The sequence below is a fragment of the Euwallacea similis genome, chromosome 18 (assembly GCF_039881205.1).
Source record: "Euwallacea similis isolate ESF13 chromosome 18, ESF131.1, whole genome shotgun sequence".
NCBI classification, from domain to species: domain Eukaryota; kingdom Metazoa; phylum Arthropoda; class Insecta; order Coleoptera; family Curculionidae; genus Euwallacea; species Euwallacea similis.
Window position 1 is genome coordinate 2,231,512 of NC_089626.1, and position 21,438 is coordinate 2,252,949.

Genomic DNA, 21,438 nt, shown 5'->3' on the forward strand with positions numbered 1-21,438 from the left:
CATTTTGTTATAGCAAAGCGACGTTGTCGCATTGAGCACTATTTCCTATTTAGAGGGAAATCGAATCTTCTATGCGAATTAGAATTACTAGTAATCTTTGCTGTTTTGTTACCAGCTTTACGACACCTCTCCTTTAATTTGAATGTTTTTTTGAAATACCCTTTAATCGAGGAATATAAGTGGGTAATTATGCTAATAAACGATATACGCAGTTTATTCTTACGTTTAGGCCCGAAGAATTGGCAATAGCGCCAACTTATTTATAGATGCTGAGCGTCAAACAAACTTTCTTTGTGTACATTTCAAAATATAAAATTGCTAAAAACCCTTTTAAACGGTCGAATTTGAGTGTTTTCTGGTGTTTATTCGTCACAGTGTATTCAGCAAAAATGATGTGCGTTTCTGAACACTCCGAACACTAGCCCCCTTCAACCAGTGCTCCGTTTCCAGTGTCTTAAAAGTAGCCCAGAGACTCGCCCAATTTTTTTATTTCTCATTCGACTCTCCTTGATTTCGACGCGTCCCGGTACCCTTCACAGACTCTCATCGCCAAGGGACTGTTGTTTTATTTTCATTTTCACGGATTTTGTAATGTGCCCTAACTACCTTTTGGAGAAAAGCTCCCTCAGAAGATCACTGGTCCCGCAACACACTTTGGTGCACTCGAAGAGAAAAGGCGTCTTCATACATCCAACAGTCATGTTTAAAAACTATATTCCAAGTTGTATTTGTGGTTGTCCGCCCCAAATGTAAATCCTTGATGTATTATTAATCAAAAACAAAAGCTTTATTGTATACAGACTCTAAGTCTTGTAGTGATATATCTATAAAAAGTAATCTAAAATGAAGCTTCTGGAAAGTACAACTTTTGAAGCTATAAACAATGCTCTTCAGATTCAGAATGGAGACAGTAAAATCTTAGGCAGAATCGAGAGTTACTCCTGTAAAATGGCCGGATCTGACAAAGCCCTTTATAAAAAACGGTAAATATTGTATTGTGATGTTAATGCCTCAATCCCTAATACTATTCCAAAAGATTCACCACTGGGGTGAACCCAAACGACCTGCAAGCTCTATCACCCCCCCAAACAGTCTCACAGTACAGTAGAAGCATTTCAGGGGACGAAGATGGTACCCTGTGTGATACCATTAGTTGCAAGACCCTGTTTTACCTGATTGCAACTTTGAATTCATCTTTCCCTGACTATGACTTTATGGATGTCAAGGTAAGTGATGTTTTCACTGTTTCTTCAATGCTGCTAGTAATCGCATTGACCTTTTTGGAGGTCAATTTTGTGCAAGCTTGGCACTTACTTACCCATCTAAAAATAGCTTGCATTGGCAAGGCTTCTTGGCACTCTTTTTGCAATGTTTGTTTTCTTATCAATAAAAGCTGAAAGGCATTGTTATTAAGTAATCTCTATTTAATTGAATTCTTGCAGAGTGAGGAGTTCAGCAAAGAGCCCTCCTTACAATGGGTAACAAATGCCATTGATTCTCAGCTCACAGCAACAGTGGGGGATACATACAAGGCATTGGGGCCCGCCTTATGGGCAGCTGTGGAGGCGGAGATTTCACTAGAGCACTGCTACATTTACTCATACAATCCAGACTTCTCCTCCGATCCCTTTGGGGAGGACGGCGGTCTGTGGAGCTTCAACTACTTTTTCTACAACAAGAAGTTGAAAAGGATTGTCTTCTTTACTTGCAGAGCCAGCAGGTGGGTTTCTTGGACTCTTGTTTCAACTGCAAAGCGAGATCGAATTAAATTCTAACGGTTTGTTGGTTTTCTAGTCCTAGCTATGCAATCAATTCAGGATTTGGATGCGACTTTGCCATGGACGAACCTGAGGTTTAAATCGCTTCAAATATGTCTTTAAATACAGTTGATTCTTTCGAGGAAGTTCATGTTGGCTGCTGGTGCAATATTCATTATAAATGCTTCAATTCAGGAAGACTCAAGTCTATGAGAGGATTTATTATATACTAACATAGTTTGGTTGATATGAAGTATATCCACTTTTACCTAGAGCTTAGGACTTAGCCAAAGGCCCAAGTTGATAGTGTTTGTTGAAAACCTGTAGGATGGTTTTTCATTATTCACGTTGATTTAAAAAAGTCCTTCAAGGCTCAATGCAAAGAAATTAGCATTTGCTATTACTTCAAGTATCTATCAAACCAGGGGCATTAGCAGATACTTCTTTTTATGCATACGTCCAAGTCTAGAACACTGGAAAATTACCCTGCCTGATCATGTTTCAGGGCCGGCTTTAGTTTATTCACAAGGACTAAGCATTAGAGTTGACACTTTTGGTGAAAGCAAAAGTACAAAATTAGCTTTAGTCGCGTAGGGAATAGTAACGTATTTTAATCCGGTGTGCATCTTCTAACACTTTACCAGAACCAGTTAATATTTTCAAGTAGAACGTTTAATTTGATCTCAAGTCACAGTCGCACTATACAGGGTGCAACACATTATTATGGATATATTTCAGGAGGCGATGGTACTCGGCAAAATAATAGAAAAATGCTGATAAACCCATGGTCAAGAGCACGCTATTGTCGATATACAGAACGGACTTTCTCAAGTATTCTAGAAGCATTGTGAATGATGTCGCATGAATTCACTGTTTTATTTCTTAATTCCTCCTCTGTTTCAATTGGGGTCTGACATGTTAGTGATTTCAGGTGTCTTCAAAAAAAAGTCCAGACTATTCATGTCGGGGGATCTAGGAGATCCCCCTCGACTTATCCAACGGTTGTTAAAACGTTGATTCAGGAACTTCCTCACCTGCACACTAAAATCACTAAGCGCGTCGTTTTGCATAAACCACATTTGAAAAATTAGTAAACGTGAAACTTCGCCACCCCGTACATCGAAAATGATGCGTTTTTGACCATGGGTTTATTAGCATTGTTGTATTATTTTGCAAAGTACTATCGTCCCCTGAAATGTCTCCATGGAGACTTGTTACACTCAGTATTACTAATGATCTGAGCTATTGTGGTGGATAGGTTTCATTGGCTTTAACGTTATATTATTATTTGTAAGGTCTAAACTGACATTTTTTGGGGTATTTAAAAGTGTCAGGCTGGATCTTATGAGAACTGATTTAGTTTTTAGTACTAGAATAGTGTGCGTAGTTTAAGAAGTACCTTAGTCTTCACGGAAATAAAACACTTCACTTGTTATCAAGTATGCGAATGTGTTTCATTTATTTTTGGGGCTCTAATTAGAAGCAGTTAGAAGGAATCACTGTGTATAACGAACGCTCACATGCCTCGGCTATTATACAGTATTAACAAATGCACCTAATGTAGATTAAATTTTACAAAACTTAACTCTTATTTGGTTAAATGTACATCTTAAAGTTAATATTATGATAAAAATAAAATAATAAAATATAAATACTGCATATATTTCAACAAATTCATAATAAAATCACATTTTTTTACACGCATAGACTGTAATGTGTACTGGGTGTTTTATAATAGGGTGCCTTAAAATTCGAGGGGTGAATCTGTGGGTGATTTTAAGGAAAAAAATTTTTGGTTTAAAATATTCAGGGTCACATCAATAGATATCCTTTTGGTAAAGCTACGAACATTGTTTTTTTTTCCTTAAAAAATGTGTCTGCACTTACTTTGCGTTCCTCAATTTTCACAAAAACACTTAATGCAGGAATGGGCTTATCGCCTTGTATCCTAGACAAAGCGAAAACAGACCCATGTTCATACGAACTTTTTTCCTAAACTCATTTCAAGATTCACCCCCTGAATTTTCAACATATTATTAGGAAATATCCTGTATAACAAGTAAAATTGTGACACAGGTAATTTTTTTCAGTTAACATTGCACTACTGCAGTCAACAGGAGTTCAAATAGAGATACTCTTCTTAGCAAGGTACTTTCAAGCATTTAGCGTGTTAAACTATATATTTTTAAAGAAAACGATTTACTATTAGAAGCTTTCAATACAGTAACAGGCTCTATTTTCGCAATTTCAAGTAGCGTCTAAAATACTTTGTATGATAAGTTACTAGCTGAGGTACTAAGTCAGGTTATGGATTATTCAATAAATATCCCTAAACATCTTTTTCTTCTAATTTAATCGGTTTGAACATTAGTAACTTGTGTTAGACTCAAATACGAAATTTCGCATTACTCACGGAAGAATTTGTCGCTAAAGTAGGTTACAACATGGCTTCAGTTTGCTCTTTAGCCACAAGAAGGGCCAGAGATTGTATACAACGATTAAATATTATTTGGCGTTTCCTACAATCTGACCTAGCAATGCAACAATTCTTCAAACCTAAAGACAAGCTTCATAATCTGGCAACACAGACTACCCTCTAACGAATCATATTAAGCAATCCGCAGCTATGAATATTGTTGAAACCAAAGACCAATGCATTGTTGCCATTTTTACGTTAATTTCAATGAATTTTTGCTTGCTTTTCAAACCCTTTATTGTTCTGAACCAAAGAACAAACCGTTAAAACCCATACCAAATACCCTGTTGCTCAATCCATCTTTTACGCAGTTGCAAATCTGCAACTCTACCCACATATCATTAATATACACAATCTCTTAAAAGCTACAAGAATAATTTTTCAGTCACTTGAGTTACAAAAATTGGGGGAAGGGCTCGAATCCCTATTCCATCCATTACCGCTTTACCTGTACATCATAACATCTGAGCTCTGGTACATGCAAATGTATGCGTCGCAGAGCAACCGTCTGGCGTGTTCTGGAAGGTGTCTGTCCACAGGGAAATCCTCGTGCAGTTGCCTAATGAATGTAGCATGGAATTTTATATAATCTGAATGACGCATATAAGATATAATGCAAGTACCTGAAAGCTTCCTCGTCGGAGAGCCACCGAGAGATATCGGGGCAAGCCACCATTTCTGGAATGTTGTAGCCATCCCGCTCACCTAGAAAAGAATAATTATTTTATTTTCACGGATATAACCGCTTGCGGAGAAATATAGGGAGTCAAAATTCCCTCGATAAAACAAAATTTCACCATATTGTCAGGGCTTATACTAATTCTCCCTGAGTAGAACGTAACTCCACCATATTGTCAAGTTTTACATAGAACAGGTTTTCAATTTAATTTTCATTCGCTCGTTTGCCATTCCATAAATGTTTACATGATTTACCTTTCCGGTCAGCCATGGAATCGAAGAAACACCACGGTGCCTCATGTCCAACTCCGCATTTTACAAACGCCACATAATGTGAGGTTTCTATACAAATCACAGCAAACAGTTCCATAAACAATCGGGAAGGCTTGTACTGCTCCTGCATCGCCAGGAAATCTTCATTTACGGCTAGTTTCCTTGGCCTGTGGTGCTGCCTTCTTTCGTGCTTGTGGGCGGTCTTCAGGCAAATCGTGCAGAAAGCTGTGCTTTCCAACCCCTCAGAGGAAGAACATTCCGCGAAGCACTCCTTGCACTCCCATTGCGCCAGCTTACCACACACCATGCACTGACGAGGAGCTGAAACAGACAGTTATACTCCGATAATTCTCTTAAATTTATACACTTACATCCTTCAATTACGTCAGTAACGTCCAGCAACTGCGACGGCAAGATCCGAGGATACATTTTGTAGTTCTTCCCGAATCGTGGCATTTGGATGATCAGGCAAGATGGCACTTCGGACAATTTAATGTCGCTGGTGAGGAAGCTCTGCTCAAATAGTTGCTGCACTGTTGGCAGCGACAGTTCCGCGTTCTTTTCCACAAAGAGTTGGTAATGGAAGGCCGTCTGATACGATTAAATCAGAATTAATAAAGTGCTTTTGCTAAACTCTACACTCACCTGGCCGGAGTTGAGCTTCAAAAAAGGCTCCGCCTTTAAAATTTGAGCCAAAAGGGAATTGAGAAACTCTTCCGGGTCCTTTTCTTCGCTAGTCAAACCGGAAACCGAGCTCAGCCGGTCCAAAAGCCGCCGCAGCTTCATCACATTGTCGGCATTGACGTACAGGTTTTTCCTCAGGGGATTCACTATTTCCTCCCGTAACACTCTTTGTACCTACAAATGCCTTTGAATTAGCCACGCATTACGATCTTGGTCATACGTACCTCCTCGTAATCGGCTATATCGTTCTGATTTTTCGGCCGGAACAGAAGACTATCAAAGACCGCCGTATAGGTGAACATGGAGAACAGAGTTACGTCTAAGTAGCACGAGTTGTGGTGGCCTTGGATGCCTCTATATTTGCCACAAACGGCTTGCACATCTTCCTCAGTTGGCATACATAGAGGAGCGACAGCTCCGGGGATCACAGAACATTCATTCTAGTCAAAATCACCACTCTAAGAGGGTTTCATTTCAAGAAGTAAAGCGCGTTCTTACCACTTCACTAGGCGGCGCCTGATGAACAGGAGTACTCGGCACTTGAAACCGCGGGTCTTTTCTGCACCTTTCCAGGGGCACGAAGAACGCCCGGTCGGAGGAACATTTGAAGTAACGTTCACCGTTGTGGGCGCCGTCAGTCAACGTTAAGGGAACGTCTGAAGGAAGGTCGTCCTCCAACTCAATTCCCACGAGGGTGAAGTCGGTCTCTGCGTCGTAGCCCATCCATCGAATCACACCTGCAATGAGGGAATTGCAGTCAACCTTTCACGGTCAAAACTAACCAGATTTACCATATAAGGGCTGCTCCGTAACATCAGTCCCGACTTCCACTAAGCTTCCGCATACCAAATCGTTGGTGGTCCCTGGCAGGGGCTCGGTATACTTAGATTTTCCAATGACGTAGAACGTGGCGGTGGGCTTAGTCGACTGATGGTGGAGATGCTCCTTGGCGGGCGCATGATGATAATCCACCAATTCTGCAAGGACAAACTACTTAACAACCGCCGTGCAAGGACAGAAATTGAACCTTTCTTTGAAGGTTTCAGCTCAGCCTCGTTCAGTTCTATGACGGACAACGGCAGCGGGTTATAGTCCGAGTCGAAGTGCTCGCGTGCCCCCGTGTTGGCGTACACAACATCCACGTCATAGGCACGATTCCTACGACGCTGATTGTTGCTTTTATTGTGACAGAAGTTCAGGGATAGCCCATGTCCTTTCCGCCTTGCCAAAGACATGTTTGGACTCAGTTTTAATGGTTAACTTTAAGGGGTATTCAGTTACGCAAAATGGAATCCCTGCGACTGAGGGCAGTTATAATGAAACTACATGCGAGGATGAGCTACGTTTCAGCTTGACCCTTTGAAAACCACCTCAAAAAGTGCATAATTTAGTAATTGCAGCCGCTGGACTGTTACTAAAAAAGACACTTCCTGAGCCGCCCAAACGAACTTCTCTCTAGCCGCCCATTGGGGGCGCAGCAGATCAGGCCGTAATCGAAAGTGAACACCCCGAGCACCATCACTTTACCGGATCGCAAACAATAGAATTCCGCGAGCGAGAAGGAATCCGTCATCGAACTGAACCCGACTAGAGCGTCCTAAATATAGCGAGCGGTCTAAAAAAAAGCCCCGCGGCTATTTGGCCAATAATAGGCCAGTTGACTCAAAGTGTTAGTTCCAGGTTATTTTTGGAACTATAACTCTCTACAGTGGCACGCTTGGGGCCCCACTAAGAGGACGTTTGCCCAGGAAATTGTGCACGCCCTCGGCCAGAAAAATTGGCGAATTTTGTTCGGCCGTGATTTTTCATGACACAGTTCCTTGACATGCTTTGCTTAGAATCCTTGAGTTAATGTGTCTAGTGTTACTCCATGAATAGTATATACCAACCACCTATACCCCTACACTTAATTATCAGGTAAAGGCATCTAATTTATTTTAGCAGTAGATGGTGACCAACACTTACTTTTCCCAATTTCTGCCTTCTTCACATTTGCAGCTTTATCGAAACCGTTTTCAACATAGTTGTTTTCCATATAAAACTTGCTTTTTCTGCTCAAACCTGCTCCGTCTATTAAATGTGAAATTGGGTTAGCGCTCTTGTTCCTCCTACTCAAAGTGCCATTGGAGCTGCAACATTCCCCAAATTAAAAAAAACCATAAAATCCTAAACTCCATACCTTATAGTGCTGTTCCTATTCAACAGAGGGCTGTATTTCTCTTTAACATTGTCATTTTTATCCAGATTTTTTCTTAAAGTAACTGCCTCCGATTGAGAGTTTCTGTTCATGCCAATAAAGTCATGCAAATCCATCTCCGACTTATTCTATGAAAGGAAACATTTTAGATGCAGCCAAAAGCCACACTAACCACTTACCTTCAGTTTCTCAACATTCATCAATTGACTGCAATCAGGCTGTATGATGGTGTTCTGGTCAAAGTCATTATTGGTATTCACACTACCATCATCCACTTCTAATATGTTTTGCAGTGACACTGAATTCCTCATGTTGTGATTTAAAGGAACACTTCTAGCAGGGGTCGAAAGTTTCTTGGAATACTCCCCGTATTTTGTGACGATTTCTTCTCGAGGGGGCCTGTCTAAAGGCCAAAGAATTTAAATTAAGAAAAAATTTAAATCTTGACTAACCATCGAAACCATTGCTGTTGATAGTTAGATTGGAGATGTTCTTCTTCATGAAAATCTCTAAGTCAGAGAGTGCGGGTTTCTGAGGTTCCGGACTGTCTATTATGTGAGCCGGCACTATTCTTTCGATTGTTGTGAATAAACCACGCCCAGGAAGACATTGGAAGTACTGGATGCCACTGTAGGATCCACTGCACTTGTTGATACGTTTATTTTCCTTTAAATTTACATCCTTGAAGGTCTTGATGCAATAGTTTGCAGAGGATATAACACATTTGAAAGGATCAGTGAAGCAGAAAATAATTCTATTAGTTACAACAATTCAACTCAACCCTGAAGGATAAATGATTCATTTCCTATAGATTTTAATTAAAAATGTAGCTTAACGCAATTATTCAAGCCCAAATAGGGCACCTTTCCACCTACAGAAATCAACTCATGTAAAAGGGTGATCATTGAAAAAACTTCAAGTAGGCGTTCAAATTTCAAAGTTACGTCTTGCATAAATGCATATGTTATCAATCAGCAGGACTACCATTCACCGCCCACTGCCAGATTTCTTTTTAAAGATCACACCAGACTACTTACATGTAATTCAAGTCCGAATCCATAACCTAGACCTTTGATGGGCCCTTTATACTTGATTTTGCCCAACTTGACATCATCTGAGTCTGTAAACCCCACAACCATTTCGCAGCAAACGGAACTCAGTTTCTCGCACAACTTCTTATTGCGAGCAAATTTTACTCTCTCCTGAGGGGAGGCAATTGACACAATGTACTGCCACAGCTTATCAGGTATGAGTAAAACGCAGTCTTCGGGCTCCGTTAAAAATGTTTGGGACTCCCAAGTTTCTCCATCTTTGTCTTTCAAGAACCGAACCTGCAGCAACCCATTCTTCAGGGCTGGCTCAATCATGCATATTTGGCCCATAAACACGGTCCTTACTTTTTGAACGGCGGACAGATCTTTGACCACGTCATTGCGAAGGAAAATGCCGTACTTACGGTTGTGAGACCCCATTTTTGGATAGAAATTTTACCTTATCTGGACATCATATTTGTTACACATGTTACTGAATGTTGATTCACTGTATTTGGGTATTGGCCTTAATACCGCGCCTCAAACCTTATCGAATTGGATTTGAAAACAATAAAATCGACATTTGCCAGGATTACTGTTTAAAAGAGGAAAATAAATAAAATTCGTGTTTGGAAATTTGCTACAGTTCATGACACATACGTAAACACAAAACATACACCTTTATCATCACATGTCAATCCTTCATTCGAATTGTCAAAAGTTGAAATGCGAGCACGTGACTAGCTCACATGATCAGAGCTAAAAAATTTCAAGGTAGATCATGAGATCAAGTCGGACATTTACAATTTAGTTTCAAGGTTCTTTGTAGATGGCAGGAGGAAGGAGCGATTTTATGATAATTTAAATTTTAGGTTATGTTGTTTTATATTTAATTCTCGTTGTTGAAATGTGATTATTTTGATTCAATAAATAGTTTTCAGGTTCTTTCGGCAGAACTATAGTTGTGTGTATTGGAAAAAATAAAATGGGCCCTGAGGAAAACCTAAAAAAAATGTATCGTTTTTATATCGAGCAGTAATAGTAAACCAGGGGGCTTTAGTCCCTACGATTGGGCCCTTTTCACTTCAATCCACTCCTCGTTTTATGCGAGCCTCCTCCTCTTCCGAAAAATGCCCCAGACTGTCCTTCGTTTTCAGAGATGGCTGCTTATGTCTGTGCAGTTCACAACAATCTGTGAATATTCTGGCTCAATTCCTAATGCCATTTTTCCATCCCCATTGCCAGTTATTCTGTAATAAGAATTATTCATTGATAATAAATTCCTGTATTTATCTCATAGTTAATATGCCTCATTTATAAGAAGTATCAATGTGTATTGGATATTTTTCATGCTCCTAGCCCTCCACATAAGCTTAGATTTTAGCAAACAATTCTGCTGCCTTTAAAAGTAGGGATTTGATATCTAGGATAAAACTTATAAAGAATGATAAAAAATCAAAAGGGAGGTCAAGGTACTGATACTTGAGAGAGCATTATGTGATGCTGTACACTATCTCCTAGATAAGTTTTAGATTTGTATTGTAATTACACTATAGGGTATATAATTTCTTTCTTTGGATGATTGAGAGATCAATTAATTTGTCCTTAACTTCCCACTGCAGAGATATAGAGTTGCCATTTCCAAATCAACGAATAGCTGAAATTGTGTTTGATGTACTTAGAGTAGACCCAGAACCTAAACGCAGTGGAGTTACCAAGTGCCTAACCTTTGAAGGCTCAAATCTTAAAGTGTATGTAATTCAATTTCCTTTAGTTTTCATACATGTGATGCTTTTGCCTGTAGATCGTTTACAGCTGTCTTAGCACGTCAGCTCAGAGTTGCTTTAAATAACTTCTTCGAAAAAGTTGACTTGATTTTGGAGACCATAGAATTAATGGGACCTCCAGTGAGTGACTCATATGACTTTTACTAGCAAAAACTCAAGAAATGCCGGAGCATACCCCAGCCCCAACACCCAGCAGGGCTGTTTATGGCTTTAGCTTATTCCTCAGCTTCAACATATCCTTCCTCCTCTACCTTATATGGGCCATCATTCCAGAGAAATACTTCAAGCAGGTCGGGATTGACTTTTTGCCCCAGCGCCATTGGGCAGTCGCCATCCCTATCTACATTCTCACGGGTACTAAACTCAGATGCTCCATATTTGACCAGGATTAAATAAGCTAATGTATTTTCAGTGCTAATGTTGTTCGCGTTTTTCATCTACCCAAGCCTGGGACTGATGATGACTCCTGATGTAGATGACATGCGAACTGTAACTGACCAGATTGGAACCAAGAGGAAGAGGAATGGACTGAAGCTCAGTTTGAACACCGCAAAGGAGGACCAGTGCGTTTGCAAAAATAGGGACAAGTGTTGGAAGGATCGTTATGAGTTAGACAGGAATGTGAGTGTGGACAAGCAAATTCCTGTTGTGAGGGACCTGGACATATGTGCTGTATCTGAAGAATTGTATCTATAAATATCCTTTTTTGCACTTGATGAGATGTGAATTTTAAGACCACCGGGTGTGATAAAAAAAAGTTAAAATGATAATCTTGCGTGAATACATTCCAGTTTTAACCATTTCCAAACAATTACTAACGTGATACAAATGCTAAAGAAAAGAAAAAAGGCAGAGCGTCGATCAATAATTAATTAATAATTCACTTAGCCCAGTTTAATAGGAGTTGGCTATTATTTACATTACTAGTTTATTATTGCTTAGGGCAAGGTCACCACATTTTTTCACCCCTACAGAGGGGATTTAAGCGTCCTTTCATTTGGTTGAAATATGAGCGCATATGCCGAGAAGAATCGTACAGGTGTTTAGACGTGCAGAAACTCAATTAATCAAATTAGAAGCTCAATTCTCCAAGTCACACATCGGGTGTGCATTATCGGTAATAGCTTATTTATGGGGCAATAAAGTTTCGAGGACGTTTGAACCAGCGCTTAAAATTTTATCGTCACATCTGGTTGTTTTTAAACATTCAATGAAATCATCTATTGACCGGAAAAGTAGCAATTATTGTACCTTATCCGAGGGAAAGATAAGAAGCAATCTGCCGCATTATCAAAACCGAATGCCGTGAATGTTTCAAGTGTGCTTTAGGAACAATTACCTACATTTTTCTATTGTATCGGCCGCCATCTCAAACGTTTCTCGGAAAATCTGGAGCTGAGAGTTTTGCAGTTTAAATATGCATGATAATATGCCCTAAATAATCGATTTATGGCTATGTGACATCCCCGTAGCTTTCCCGGAATGTTTCACTATTTGCCTTTACAAGCCGAGTTTTATTCAATTCAGTCACGCGATAACTTTCAGGGTTGCACACAAAGTACATCGAAACGAAAGTGATGAGTTAGTGGTTCTTGTATTTGGGGTAAGTCGGACAATTTTCCGCTTTTTCATTTCAGTGATATTCAGTTATCACAAAGCTGCGGATTAAAGCTTCAAATGGGTATTTATGTAATCTTCACAGGGTAAATAATAATTTATATTATTATTCGTTGCCTTGGCAAATTTCAGAATTATTTTCGATAATATTGAACAAAATATATAGGAAACTTCAAGCAAGACCATGACACTCAAGGACCTCTACAAAATTCAGACAGACCTTAAGGGCAAGGCCAAGCAGAGAAGACGCTCGGGAATTCTGTCTCCAATGGTAGCATCCCGTCCACAATTGTGTCAAGAGTCGCAACGCAATGGTGTTGTTTCCAAATCCATAGAGTAAGAAGCTCTAATTTCCCTTCCCTTAACTATAAAGCAAACATTTTTAGTGAAGAAACTATAATCCACAAAACCTTAGTGAATAACGAGTTTCTCAAAAACATCCTTTCGAACGCCTCTCTACGAACCTTAATCGAATGCATGTACATCAAAACTTTCAGACCTGGAGAGGTGCTTTTCTCGCAGGGAAAAATCAACTCCCACCTCTTCATCTCCAAAAGCGGCACATTTGAAATTATAGAAAACGATAAGAAAGTGGAGACTGCCCAGGGGGTGCGCATTTTTGGGGAGGTTGCGGTGCTTCACAACGTCAAAGCCGGGCAGACTGTAAAAGCAGTGTCCGAGGCCGTAGTTTGGGTTTTAGACTGTCCCTCTTACAAGAGCTTGACCGCAAGTAAACTGATTGAAAAACGAGAAGAGGTAGTCGGTTATCTTGCAGACGTTCCTAGCTTTAGTAAAGCGCCTGAGTGGAGGTTGTATAATCTCTGTGACTTGTTCCATGAGAAGTTTTATCCTGGAACTACGTCAATTATCAAAGAGGGACAAGAAGTGGAGAGCTTCCTCATGGTCATTATGGGAAGTGCCACTATCTTGGGTCGGGAGAGAAACAAGAGGCTGGATAAACTCACTAGAGGCTGTTTTTTTGGGGAAAACGTCTTCTCCAAAGAAGTTACCAGCCAATACACTATCATCGCTGATCCCCCCGGGGTGGATTGCCTACTTCTATCTAGAAAAGAGTTTTTGGAACATTATGTAGATTTGGAAGAGTTTTTGCAGGAGAAGGACGGTATGTATTTAAGCCTTGTTACGATCCTTTTCATTGCACCTGAGCAATTTAAGATATTTTCCTGGAAAATCGCAAGTATGAGAACGTAGAACTTAAAAACTTGCAAACAATAAAGACTTTGGGTATCGGAGGATTTGGGAGGGTAGAACTCGTGCATGACATCAAGCGGAAGGATGATATTTTCGCTTTAAAGCTAATGAAGAAGCATGAAATCCATGGGAAAGCTCAAATTGAACAAGTAAAAATTTGATTTAATTTTCTTTTCTGCATATAAAGTCATATCTTACAGGTTTACAATGAAAAAGATCTTCAAATGATGTGTGATAGCCCCTTTATAGTTAAACTCTATAAAACCTTTAGGGACACTAAATACATTTATTTCTTATTGGAGCCCTGTTTGGGGGGAGATTTGTGGAACCTTTTGAGACGGCAGAGGAAAAAATGCTTCGATAGTGAAGCAGCTAAATTTTATACTGGTACAGTATGATTTACCACATCAACACACCAAGCAATAAAACCCTTTCAGGTTGCATTCTAGAAGCCCTAAGCTACCTTCATTCAAAAGACATAGTTTACAGAGATCTCAAACCAGAAAATGTCATGGTAGCTGCTTCTGGTTACTTGAAACTAACCGACTTTGGTTTCGCTAAACAGATTCGCCCCAATCACGCCTTGTACAGTTTCGTAGGAACAGCCGAGTACATCGCTCCGGAATTAATTCGCAAGGCACCACACGACAAAGGGGTCGATTACTGGGCTCTAGGAGTCTTCATCTTCGAATTGCTAGTGGGAAAGTCACCCTTCAGGAATGACGAACACAACGATATGAAGACATATCAAGCTATTCTCAAAGGCATAGACTTTGTTACGTTTCCATATGTCGTGTCCCCAAGAGCTAGAAATTTAATTAAAAAATTGTGCAAACCTAGATCGATGGACAGGATTGGGTGTCAGATAAACGGAATTAAAGATATTCAGCAACATCCATGGTTTTCCAAATTGGACTGGGAGAAATTGAGGAAACAGAAGCTTGAACCTCCGATAAGGATTTCGTTGACTGGAAGGACAGACACGCGGTACTTCGAGAATTTCGACGAAAGTCGGGAACAAGTTGTGGATGACTTTTCTGCTTGGGACAAAGACTTTTGATTGATTGATGTAATGAAGCTTGAAATTTGTGATATTTTTGATTAAAAAAATTAGACCATAAAGAGTTTTTCTACCTCCTGAAGAGTACTAAAACGCCACATTTTATGAGAAATGAAATGACTCGTTTTATTCATATTTCAACGAGATTCCTTAAGAACTGTTGATTGCTCAATTCAAGTCTAAACAATACTCGAGAACATGTGAAAATAAAATTGGATTCATCAAACAAACTCAACCTTAAATTAATAGTTGTATACCATTCAAATTAAAATCTTGGTGGTCCTTGAGGTCCTCCTCTCATCATACCATGTGGGGGTCCACGAATGCCCATAGGCGCTTGTGGAGCCCCTCTGCCCATTCCCATTGGATTTGGAGGCATGCCCACCATTCCAGGAGGTGCCCCCATCATTCCAGGTGGTGGTCCTCCCATTCTAGGTGGTGGCACTTGACCTGAAACAAATAAAATCCTATATAAAGCAACCAGTTATTCAAATAAGTGTTCATTTTTACCTCGTCCTCCTGGGGTCATGACTTGTTGAGATGGACCTCCAACCCCTCGAACTGGACCTTGCAGACCCACTGGAACACCACTCATTCCTGCAGGCATGCCCCGGCCAACTGACCTGCCAACGCCTAATTCCACAAGTCTAAAGTAAAAAATTTGTACAAATGTGTAAATAAAATACCAGTTCCAGCTGCTGCTCCAGGTATAGGAACTCTGGGGAGGCCTTCTTCCGGCGGTGGTGGCCCTTCAACAGTCAAAGAGACTATGGTCTCACCTCGTAAAAGGACAAAACCAAGGGGTCTTCTCTCTTCCCGTTCCCGCTCAGCTTTTGAAGCTTTAGCTTTAATTCGGCGGAATTCTTCACAATCCCCTAAGATCATGTTCATGTGTTTGTCGAAGGCCTTAAAGTTCCCAATGAAGGTACGGGAGTCTTGTAAAATGACCCGCACACGAAAGTTAATGTGCTGGATCATTTTGTTGTTTTTGCCGATCGTCTAGAAAGAGTTTTATAGCCAATTAGTTAGAGATGATTAAGAAATGCCGTTGAACTTACCATTTTTGTGATTTTTTCTAATTTTGTAACGCGAAAATGGAATTAAAATGTTTTGTATGTTATATAGAAGAGCTTGAACCTTCTCCTTTTTCAACCTAACCTTAAATTCTCACAACGGAATTCAACCGATTACCGGACCGGTGGCGTCCAAGTCGTCATCAGTTTACCGTGTATCTAATGGTCGATTGAAATCATGTGACCGGCCATATTTATTTCATTGGTGAGAAGTAAAAGCGCATGTCAGACGTCTTTGTGTGACGTAAAGTGTCAAAAGGCGTCAATATTTACAACTAATAAGTAATAGTTTTTTGGGTTAAAAGTTTGTCAAGTTACGGAAAATTGCCACGTACTTTCCATGAAAAATCGGTAGAAAATGGGAAATTCTGGAAGCGTAGATATTCCCGGCGGAGGCTCTGATGGCTACCACGTTCTTAGGGTAAATCCCATTTTCAATATTTCATAGTTATGCTAATAAACAACACATGCCCCCCTAAAGTCGTGAGTTCCAACTCATCTCCCAATAATACGTTTCGACCTTATTTCATTCAAAACATTTAACCGTAGGTTCAGGAGAACTCTCCAGGCGCCAAGGTTGGCCTACAGCCTTTTTTTGACTTTATTGTTTCATTAAATGGAATTCGCATGGACAAAGATGATGACCGTTTGAAAACAATACTAAAAACCAACATAGGTAAGAAACATCCCCGTATTACTACCATCAATAACTCAAAGACCTATTTAGGCAAGACAGTGCCAGTAATTTTGTACAATTGCAAATCCCAAAGTGTGAGGAACATTAACATTGAGCCAAGCAATTCATGGGGGGGTCAAGGCCTTCTAGGCATAAGCATCAAGTTTTGCTCATTTGAGGTCGCCAAAGATAATGTGTGGCACATTTTGGAAGTGAATCCTAACTCTCCAGCTGAAATTGCCGGCCTCAAGCCTTTCTCTGATTACATTATTGGAACTGATTCTATTTTACATGAGAGTGAGGACCTTTATAATCTCATTGAAAACCACGATGGAAGTGCCTTGAAGTTGTATGTATATAACTGTGAAGAAGATTCCTGTAGGGAGGTTGTTATTACACCTAATTCCAAGTGGGGAGGTGAAGGAATATTAGGTAAATTATATTTGAGATTAGAAATCAGGGAAGCTTAAATGATAATGGTAATTTTGCAGGTTGTGGTATTGGCTATGGATACTTACATCGAATACCTGTGCGTCTAACTGAAACTCCTCAGAATGCTGCTAGCCCTTTAATATCTTCAACAAATGTCACTACTTCTTCAGAGCCTATTACATTTGTTAGTGCTCCTCAAGACATTACTAATTTAATACAAGCTGCTACCAGTTTAAAGCTTGATACAGTTGTCAGCTCAACTGTTATAGCTCCTTCAACTGTCGTGACTTCTTCAAGTATCCAACTGCCTTTGACTACCCAAAGCATAGCTGAAGCTACATCTGTGACTAATGCCTCTGTAACTCCAATATCTCAAAACATTTTTCCTCCTACATCTTTACCACAGCCCCCACCAGTAAACCCAGCCCATGCCATGCCTTTAGTCTCTTCATTTGCTCAAGTCGAGCCTCCCATAGCCTCTCCTCCAGTGTCAGTGTCCCAAATTACTCCTACTACCTTTACACAATCAGCAATACCACCTCAAATCCCCATGTACAACCCCGCCAATTTCTCCTTAAGTTACTCACACCCACAGACGGGACACGTAGTTGGAGCATCTCAATTGGGTGATGTGGTCAACTTGAGTTATCCTCAGGCCAGTTTTGCTCCTCCCACAGGTCAACCGACGCAACTAATTTATGATCCGACTATTGCGGCAAAATCGGCGCAACAACTTTTGAGTGGTAACTTGGGAAATGTGCCTCAAAGTAGTAGTTAATTAGTGTTTTAAATTGGAAATATGGAATTTGTATATAAGTCATATTGAGTTTATTATGCGCTATTAAGGCTTCCTTAGTTTACTTGATTCTTTTAGGAGTGCTTGCGAGAGAAATTGGATACAAAAATATTAAATTATATAACCATATAAGTACAAAGTAAATATTTAAAAGTCCACATCCCATCCTGACAATTCATCGGCCGGAATATTCTTGTCTGGCTTGAAGTCATCAAAGTTTTTATTAAAGTCTTTTATATTAGGTTTAAACTTGGATAAAATCTCTTGCTGTTGGAATTTCTGCCACTCAAAGCCTGCAAATGTTTCGATTCACTTACACACCCCTTTTTAACCTAGTCTTCCATTTACCTTGATACCATCGATGAGTCTTAATGTCTTTTGTTCCTGCTTTTTGCATGCCCAAGCGTTCCGAGGCCGTAGGCCTGCACAGCTTCTCGATTAGGTTCCTGGCTTTAAGGCTGACATAAGTGGGAAATTTTACATTGTCTATTCCTCCTAGAATTTTTGTGTATGTTCTCATGTGCGTGCTATCCCCACTACGAAACGGCGTTCGCCCTAGGGACAGATCTCTGTAAATACGTTGAAAATTGCAGTATTTTCAATACCTGTTAACAGCTCAAAGATGAAGACTCCCAAGGTCCAATAGTCCACCGCCTTGTCATGTCCCCTATTTAGGACGATTTCAGGGGCCACGTATTCAGGAGTTCCTGCGAAAGTGAAGGTTTTTCCTCTAAGGGGTATTTGCTTTGCAAAGCCAAAGTCTGTGAGCTTGAGGTAGCCATTTTTATCCACCAACAAGTTTTCTGGTTTTAAGTCTCTGTATATGATCCCCTTGCTGAAGAGTAGTCCTGTTTGATCGGTTATATGATATAGTATCAGATGAACATACCTGTGCAAGTGCTCCAAAGCCTCAACAACGCAACCCCCCAGAAATTTAGCGTCTTCCTCTTCGAAGCGTTTATCCTTCTGTTTGTGCAGCAGGGAGAAGAGGTCTCCTCCCAAGCAGGTCTCCATCAGAAAGTAAACGAATCTATGAAACTTCATAAATTAAGACTTCCACTTATGGAAACGCTACTCACTTGGCGTCTTTGAACGTCCTGTAAAGGCGCGCTATAAAGGGAGATGTGCAATTCATCTGAAGCCGCTTTTCATTATAAACGTGCTGCTGCTGATTCTGTTCCACTATCTCAATTTTCTTCAGGTATTTAAGAGCGAACATCCTAGACTTTTGTTTCTTTAAGTGCACCAATTCCACTCGACCAAATCTGTGTTAAACCAGTCAAATCAACTTAAGAACAACACTTGATTGGGCTTGTTACCCTCCAACTCCCAAGGTTCTGTCTATCTTTAAGTCGTCAAGCTTTATGTTGAGAAATTCCGCGGAAACTTGCACCTCCTTTGCTACGGACACCTTTGCCACCTCGATTGTAGGTATCTGCACGTCACCGAAATGGTCGATAAAATTCCGCCTGGAAAGAGTCAGGCATTCGACTCCAGGAGCTTCCGCTGTCACCGTAGCCTGTCTGGTGTCTTCCTTTTGCAGTGCCATCTCTCCGAAACATTCTCCTTTGCCCCGTTTTCCCAAGGAGCCTTGGCCAGTCTTGCTTATGGTCACAGTTCCAGCTCTAATGATGTAGAATTTATCCCCTTTATCTCCCTGTCGCAGTATGACACTTCCAGGACTGAAGAACTCCAGCTTCAAGAGGTTGGAAACTTGTCTTAGCACATCCTTGTTCACCACGTTCAAGTATTCGACATTTTGCAAGAACCTGAGGAATTCCTCCTGCTCCTTCAAGTTCGAGCGGATAACGATGCGTTGGTAGACGTGCCGGTCCAGCACCCAGACTTTGGCTTTAGTGACCGCCTTAATAGAGGCCAAGCGTTTGGCGTTGTAGAGGATGGCCAGTTCGCCGAACACTCTTGTGTCGCTGAAGTTATCCACGACTTTTTTTTTGACCAGGATGCGGTACTTGCCCTCCTTGGAGACGTACATTTCCGAGCCTTTATCACCTGCAATGTCGGATTTAAGATTGGGGGGCAAATTTCCGTGTCTAGAGGTACCTTGCTTGATTAAGGTTTTGTTGGCAGGAACATGTCGCAATTGCATGGCGTTTACTACATCTTGCAGGCGTTTCCCTGAGAGGATTTTAGCGAGAAATTCGTTCTTCTGTATAGCCCTCTTAATCTCTTCTTCGTCCCTGGAATACGTATCCATCATCCACAGACCTTTTTTTAATGTTGTAACCTACTCTGCAGTTTTACGGAACACTGGCAGCTCGTCATTGCGAGACACGTCCACTTGTGCGGGCCCACTGATCGGTACTCCAGCCCTCCTCGTGACATCTATGGAGTCCGCTGATTCGACTGATTGTCTGCTGGACACTTTCAGCGACTTCACAACGCTCGATTGCCTTTCTTCATCAGTCTCTGTTCCTGCAATTAAGTCGCATTATCTAGTTTTAGTTTTACTTCCCAGACGTTAAGGAGGTCTTAAGAGAGGGTTTAGATATGTTGCCAAGAAAAGTTCATTTTGGCATCACATTCTCACTGTGCCCACTCTGTTGTTCCTCACCATTGGTTTGTATTGGTCCTGTTCCATTAACGATTGGTGGAACGTCCTGGAGGTTCGTGTTAGGCTTAGTGACCTCTTCATTTGGATGTGTATGCTGAGTATTTCTTTGTTGCTGTAGAATAATCTCATTGGGTTTGGTGACGTTGGGTGGATCAGGAGTTAGGCTTTTCTTTCGAATCACCTTTACCCCTTCATATCCGGTTGTTTTACCGAATAAGAGTTTAGTTTTATCCAGATGGTAAATGTTAATGTTGCCGCGGAAGCAGCTCATTTCTGGACACGACAGCTGGAATTTTACACGTCGAAGGGTCACTCGAAATTCATGGTACACTTAACGCGGCATACTGCTGCTGGCAACTCGTTGAATATTTGAAAATAATAATTATTGTAAACTGATCTACAAAGATAAGATTAAGATTAAGTGGCACTGACTTGTCACTTATTTGCCTTGATATAATCATCTAGTGAGGAGCATCTTACCTTGCTTCCCTACGTATGTACTTCATTGTGACGAACGACGTTTTTTGGGCATTTCCATGTTATAAAGTGCGAGAATTCAGCGTAAAATTTGATCGTTTTTATCAAGTTTCTGTTTAGATAACACCGTAGCTGATGTACGTTTCAAATCTATTTACTTTGCAAATCACCTTTAAGTCCTTTAAATCAGTTTTTAGCATTGTTTAGAATCCCATGAGGTCATGCTTTCTAGAAATGGAAAAAGCGTTATCGCAGGAAAATTTCACAAATTACCTGATTATCCGTTTACATACGACCGTCCTCGTCATACGATACAAATTTAAGGGGTTTAAGGCATTTTTTTAATCTTTAGTGCACGCTATTTCCGCACATGCACTTACACTGCGCTTTTGCATGCCTTACCTATCGTACCTCGCTATAAGTCGCTTAACTTAGTACAGTAATCCAATCGCCAATTTGTCAAGATACTGCGTTCCCGTAGTAGCACTGGAGGCCCTACGCATAGGCAGCATCGAGTCCTGAGCACTGCCGAGAGGGCGATATCCATGGTGCTGAAAAACGGCACTGTATTAGTGGGATCCGTGGATTCCATAGAAGTTGTCTTCCAGGTAAAATTGGCAGATTAGTCTAGTGGCCCTAA

The 21,438-nt window shown here is 40.6% G+C and overlaps 6 protein-coding genes across 7 annotated transcripts; 3 read left to right on the top strand and 3 right to left on the bottom strand.

Annotated features, from left to right (window-relative positions):
- Positions 1-246: 246 nt before the first annotated feature.
- Positions 247-3,201, top strand: Maf1 (repressor of RNA polymerase III transcription Maf1). Its single transcript, XM_066399187.1, has 4 exons — positions 247-983; positions 1,037-1,226; positions 1,443-1,720; positions 1,795-3,201. The coding sequence occupies exons 1-4, from the start codon at positions 844-846 to the stop codon at positions 1,856-1,858; spliced, it is 672 nt and encodes a 223-aa protein (XP_066255284.1). The 5' UTR covers positions 247-843; the 3' UTR covers positions 1,859-3,201.
- Positions 3,187-9,796, bottom strand: CYLD (ubiquitin carboxyl-terminal hydrolase CYLD). The gene is made up of 13 exons (XM_066399185.1): positions 9,103-9,796; positions 8,518-8,731; positions 8,245-8,468; positions 8,048-8,193; positions 7,834-7,997; positions 6,660-6,845; positions 6,367-6,605; positions 6,093-6,308; positions 5,830-6,042; positions 5,556-5,775; positions 5,167-5,505; positions 4,857-4,938; positions 3,187-4,792 (listed from the first exon to the last, which is right to left on the bottom strand). The coding sequence occupies exons 1-13, from the start codon at positions 9,535-9,537 to the stop codon at positions 4,678-4,680; spliced, it is 2,793 nt and encodes a 930-aa protein (XP_066255282.1). The 5' UTR covers positions 9,538-9,796; the 3' UTR covers positions 3,187-4,677.
- Positions 9,797-10,911: 1,115 nt separating this feature from the next.
- Positions 10,912-14,839, top strand: LOC136414662 (cGMP-dependent protein kinase, isozyme 1-like). 2 transcript variants are annotated; one of them, XM_066398815.1, is made up of 7 exons: positions 10,912-11,237; positions 11,296-11,504; positions 12,667-12,836; positions 12,887-13,623; positions 13,677-13,861; positions 13,913-14,099; positions 14,150-14,833. In XM_066398815.1, the coding sequence occupies exons 1-7, from the start codon at positions 11,045-11,047 to the stop codon at positions 14,770-14,772; spliced, it is 2,304 nt and encodes a 767-aa protein (XP_066254912.1). In that variant the 5' UTR covers positions 10,912-11,044; the 3' UTR covers positions 14,773-14,833. The 2 variants fall into 2 exon arrangements, with proteins under 2 accessions (XP_066254912.1, XP_066254913.1); XM_066398816.1 differs by lacking the exons at positions 10,912-11,237; positions 11,296-11,504 and adding an exon at positions 11,935-12,486 and having other exon boundaries at positions 14,150-14,839.
- An 83-nt stretch (positions 14,840-14,922) lies between these two features.
- On the bottom strand, positions 14,923-15,956 carry SmB (small ribonucleoprotein particle protein SmB). The gene is made up of 4 exons (XM_066398700.1): positions 15,831-15,956; positions 15,459-15,771; positions 15,283-15,405; positions 14,923-15,222 (listed from the first exon to the last, which is right to left on the bottom strand). The coding sequence occupies exons 1-4, from the start codon at positions 15,831-15,833 to the stop codon at positions 15,038-15,040; spliced, it is 624 nt and encodes a 207-aa protein (XP_066254797.1). The 5' UTR covers positions 15,834-15,956; the 3' UTR covers positions 14,923-15,037.
- A 158-nt stretch (positions 15,957-16,114) lies between these two features.
- Grasp65 (Golgi reassembly-stacking protein 2) lies at positions 16,115-17,731 on the top strand. Its single transcript, XM_066398691.1, has 4 exons — positions 16,115-16,266; positions 16,395-16,521; positions 16,573-16,953; positions 17,013-17,731. The coding sequence occupies exons 1-4, from the start codon at positions 16,204-16,206 to the stop codon at positions 17,729-17,731; spliced, it is 1,290 nt and encodes a 429-aa protein (XP_066254788.1). The 5' UTR covers positions 16,115-16,203.
- Positions 17,732-17,896: 165 nt separating this feature from the next.
- LOC136414574 (cGMP-dependent protein kinase 1-like) lies at positions 17,897-20,718 on the bottom strand. Its single transcript, XM_066398679.1, has 9 exons — positions 20,322-20,718; positions 19,999-20,182; positions 19,811-19,947; positions 19,069-19,759; positions 18,829-19,014; positions 18,639-18,779; positions 18,355-18,584; positions 18,098-18,304; positions 17,897-18,042 (listed from the first exon to the last, which is right to left on the bottom strand). The coding sequence occupies exons 1-9, from the start codon at positions 20,590-20,592 to the stop codon at positions 17,897-17,899; spliced, it is 2,193 nt and encodes a 730-aa protein (XP_066254776.1). The 5' UTR covers positions 20,593-20,718.
- Between the last annotated feature and the right edge of the window lie 720 nt (positions 20,719-21,438).

Bases quoted from the DNA above. Each gene is read 5' to 3' on its own strand.
- Maf1 (XM_066399187.1), top strand. From the start codon at position 844: ATGAAGCTTCTGGAAAGTACAACTTTTGAAGCTATAAACAATGCTCTT. The intron at 984-1,036 runs GTAAATATTGTA...CTATTCCAAAAG, and splicing joins AAAGCCCTTTATAAAAAACG to ATTCACCACTGGGGTGAACC. The intron at 1,227-1,442 runs GTAAGTGATGTT...GAATTCTTGCAG, and splicing joins ATGACTTTATGGATGTCAAG to AGTGAGGAGTTCAGCAAAGA.
- CYLD (XM_066399185.1), bottom strand. From the start codon at position 9,537: ATGGGGTCTCACAACCGTAAGTACGGCATTTTCCTTCGCAATGACGTG. The intron at 8,469-8,517 runs GTTAGTCAAGAT...TTTGGCCTTTAG, and splicing joins CAACAGCAATGGTTTCGATG to ACAGGCCCCCTCGAGAAGAA. The intron at 5,506-5,555 runs GTAAGTGTATAA...TGTCTGTTTCAG, and splicing joins TACTGACGTAATTGAAGGAT to CTCCTCGTCAGTGCATGGTG.
- LOC136414662 (XM_066398815.1), top strand. From the start codon at position 11,045: ATGCCGGAGCATACCCCAGCCCCAACACCCAGCAGGGCTGTTTATGGC. The intron at 11,238-11,295 runs GTACTAAACTCA...ATGTATTTTCAG, and splicing joins CCCTATCTACATTCTCACGG to TGCTAATGTTGTTCGCGTTT. The intron at 12,837-12,886 runs GTAAGAAGCTCT...AAACATTTTTAG, and splicing joins GTTGTTTCCAAATCCATAGA to TGAAGAAACTATAATCCACA.
- SmB (XM_066398700.1), bottom strand. The intron at 15,406-15,458 runs GTATTTTATTTA...TTGTGGAATTAG, and splicing joins TGGAGCAGCAGCTGGAACTG to GCGTTGGCAGGTCAGTTGGC. The intron at 15,223-15,282 runs GTAAAAATGAAC...TATTTGTTTCAG, and splicing joins CATGACCCCAGGAGGACGAG to GTCAAGTGCCACCACCTAGA.
- Grasp65 (XM_066398691.1), top strand. From the start codon at position 16,204: ATGGGAAATTCTGGAAGCGTAGATATTCCCGGCGGAGGCTCTGATGGC. The intron at 16,267-16,394 runs GTAAATCCCATT...ATTTAACCGTAG, and splicing joins ATGGCTACCACGTTCTTAGG to GTTCAGGAGAACTCTCCAGG. The intron at 16,522-16,572 runs GTAAGAAACATC...AGACCTATTTAG, and splicing joins AATACTAAAAACCAACATAG to GCAAGACAGTGCCAGTAATT.
- LOC136414574 (XM_066398679.1), bottom strand. From the start codon at position 20,592: ATGAGCTGCTTCCGCGGCAACATTAACATTTACCATCTGGATAAAACT. The intron at 19,760-19,810 runs GTACCTCTAGAC...CCGACATTGCAG, and splicing joins CAAAACCTTAATCAAGCAAG to GTGATAAAGGCTCGGAAATG. The intron at 18,780-18,828 runs GTGAGTAGCGTT...GAAGTTTCATAG, and splicing joins AGGACGTTCAAAGACGCCAA to ATTCGTTTACTTTCTGATGG.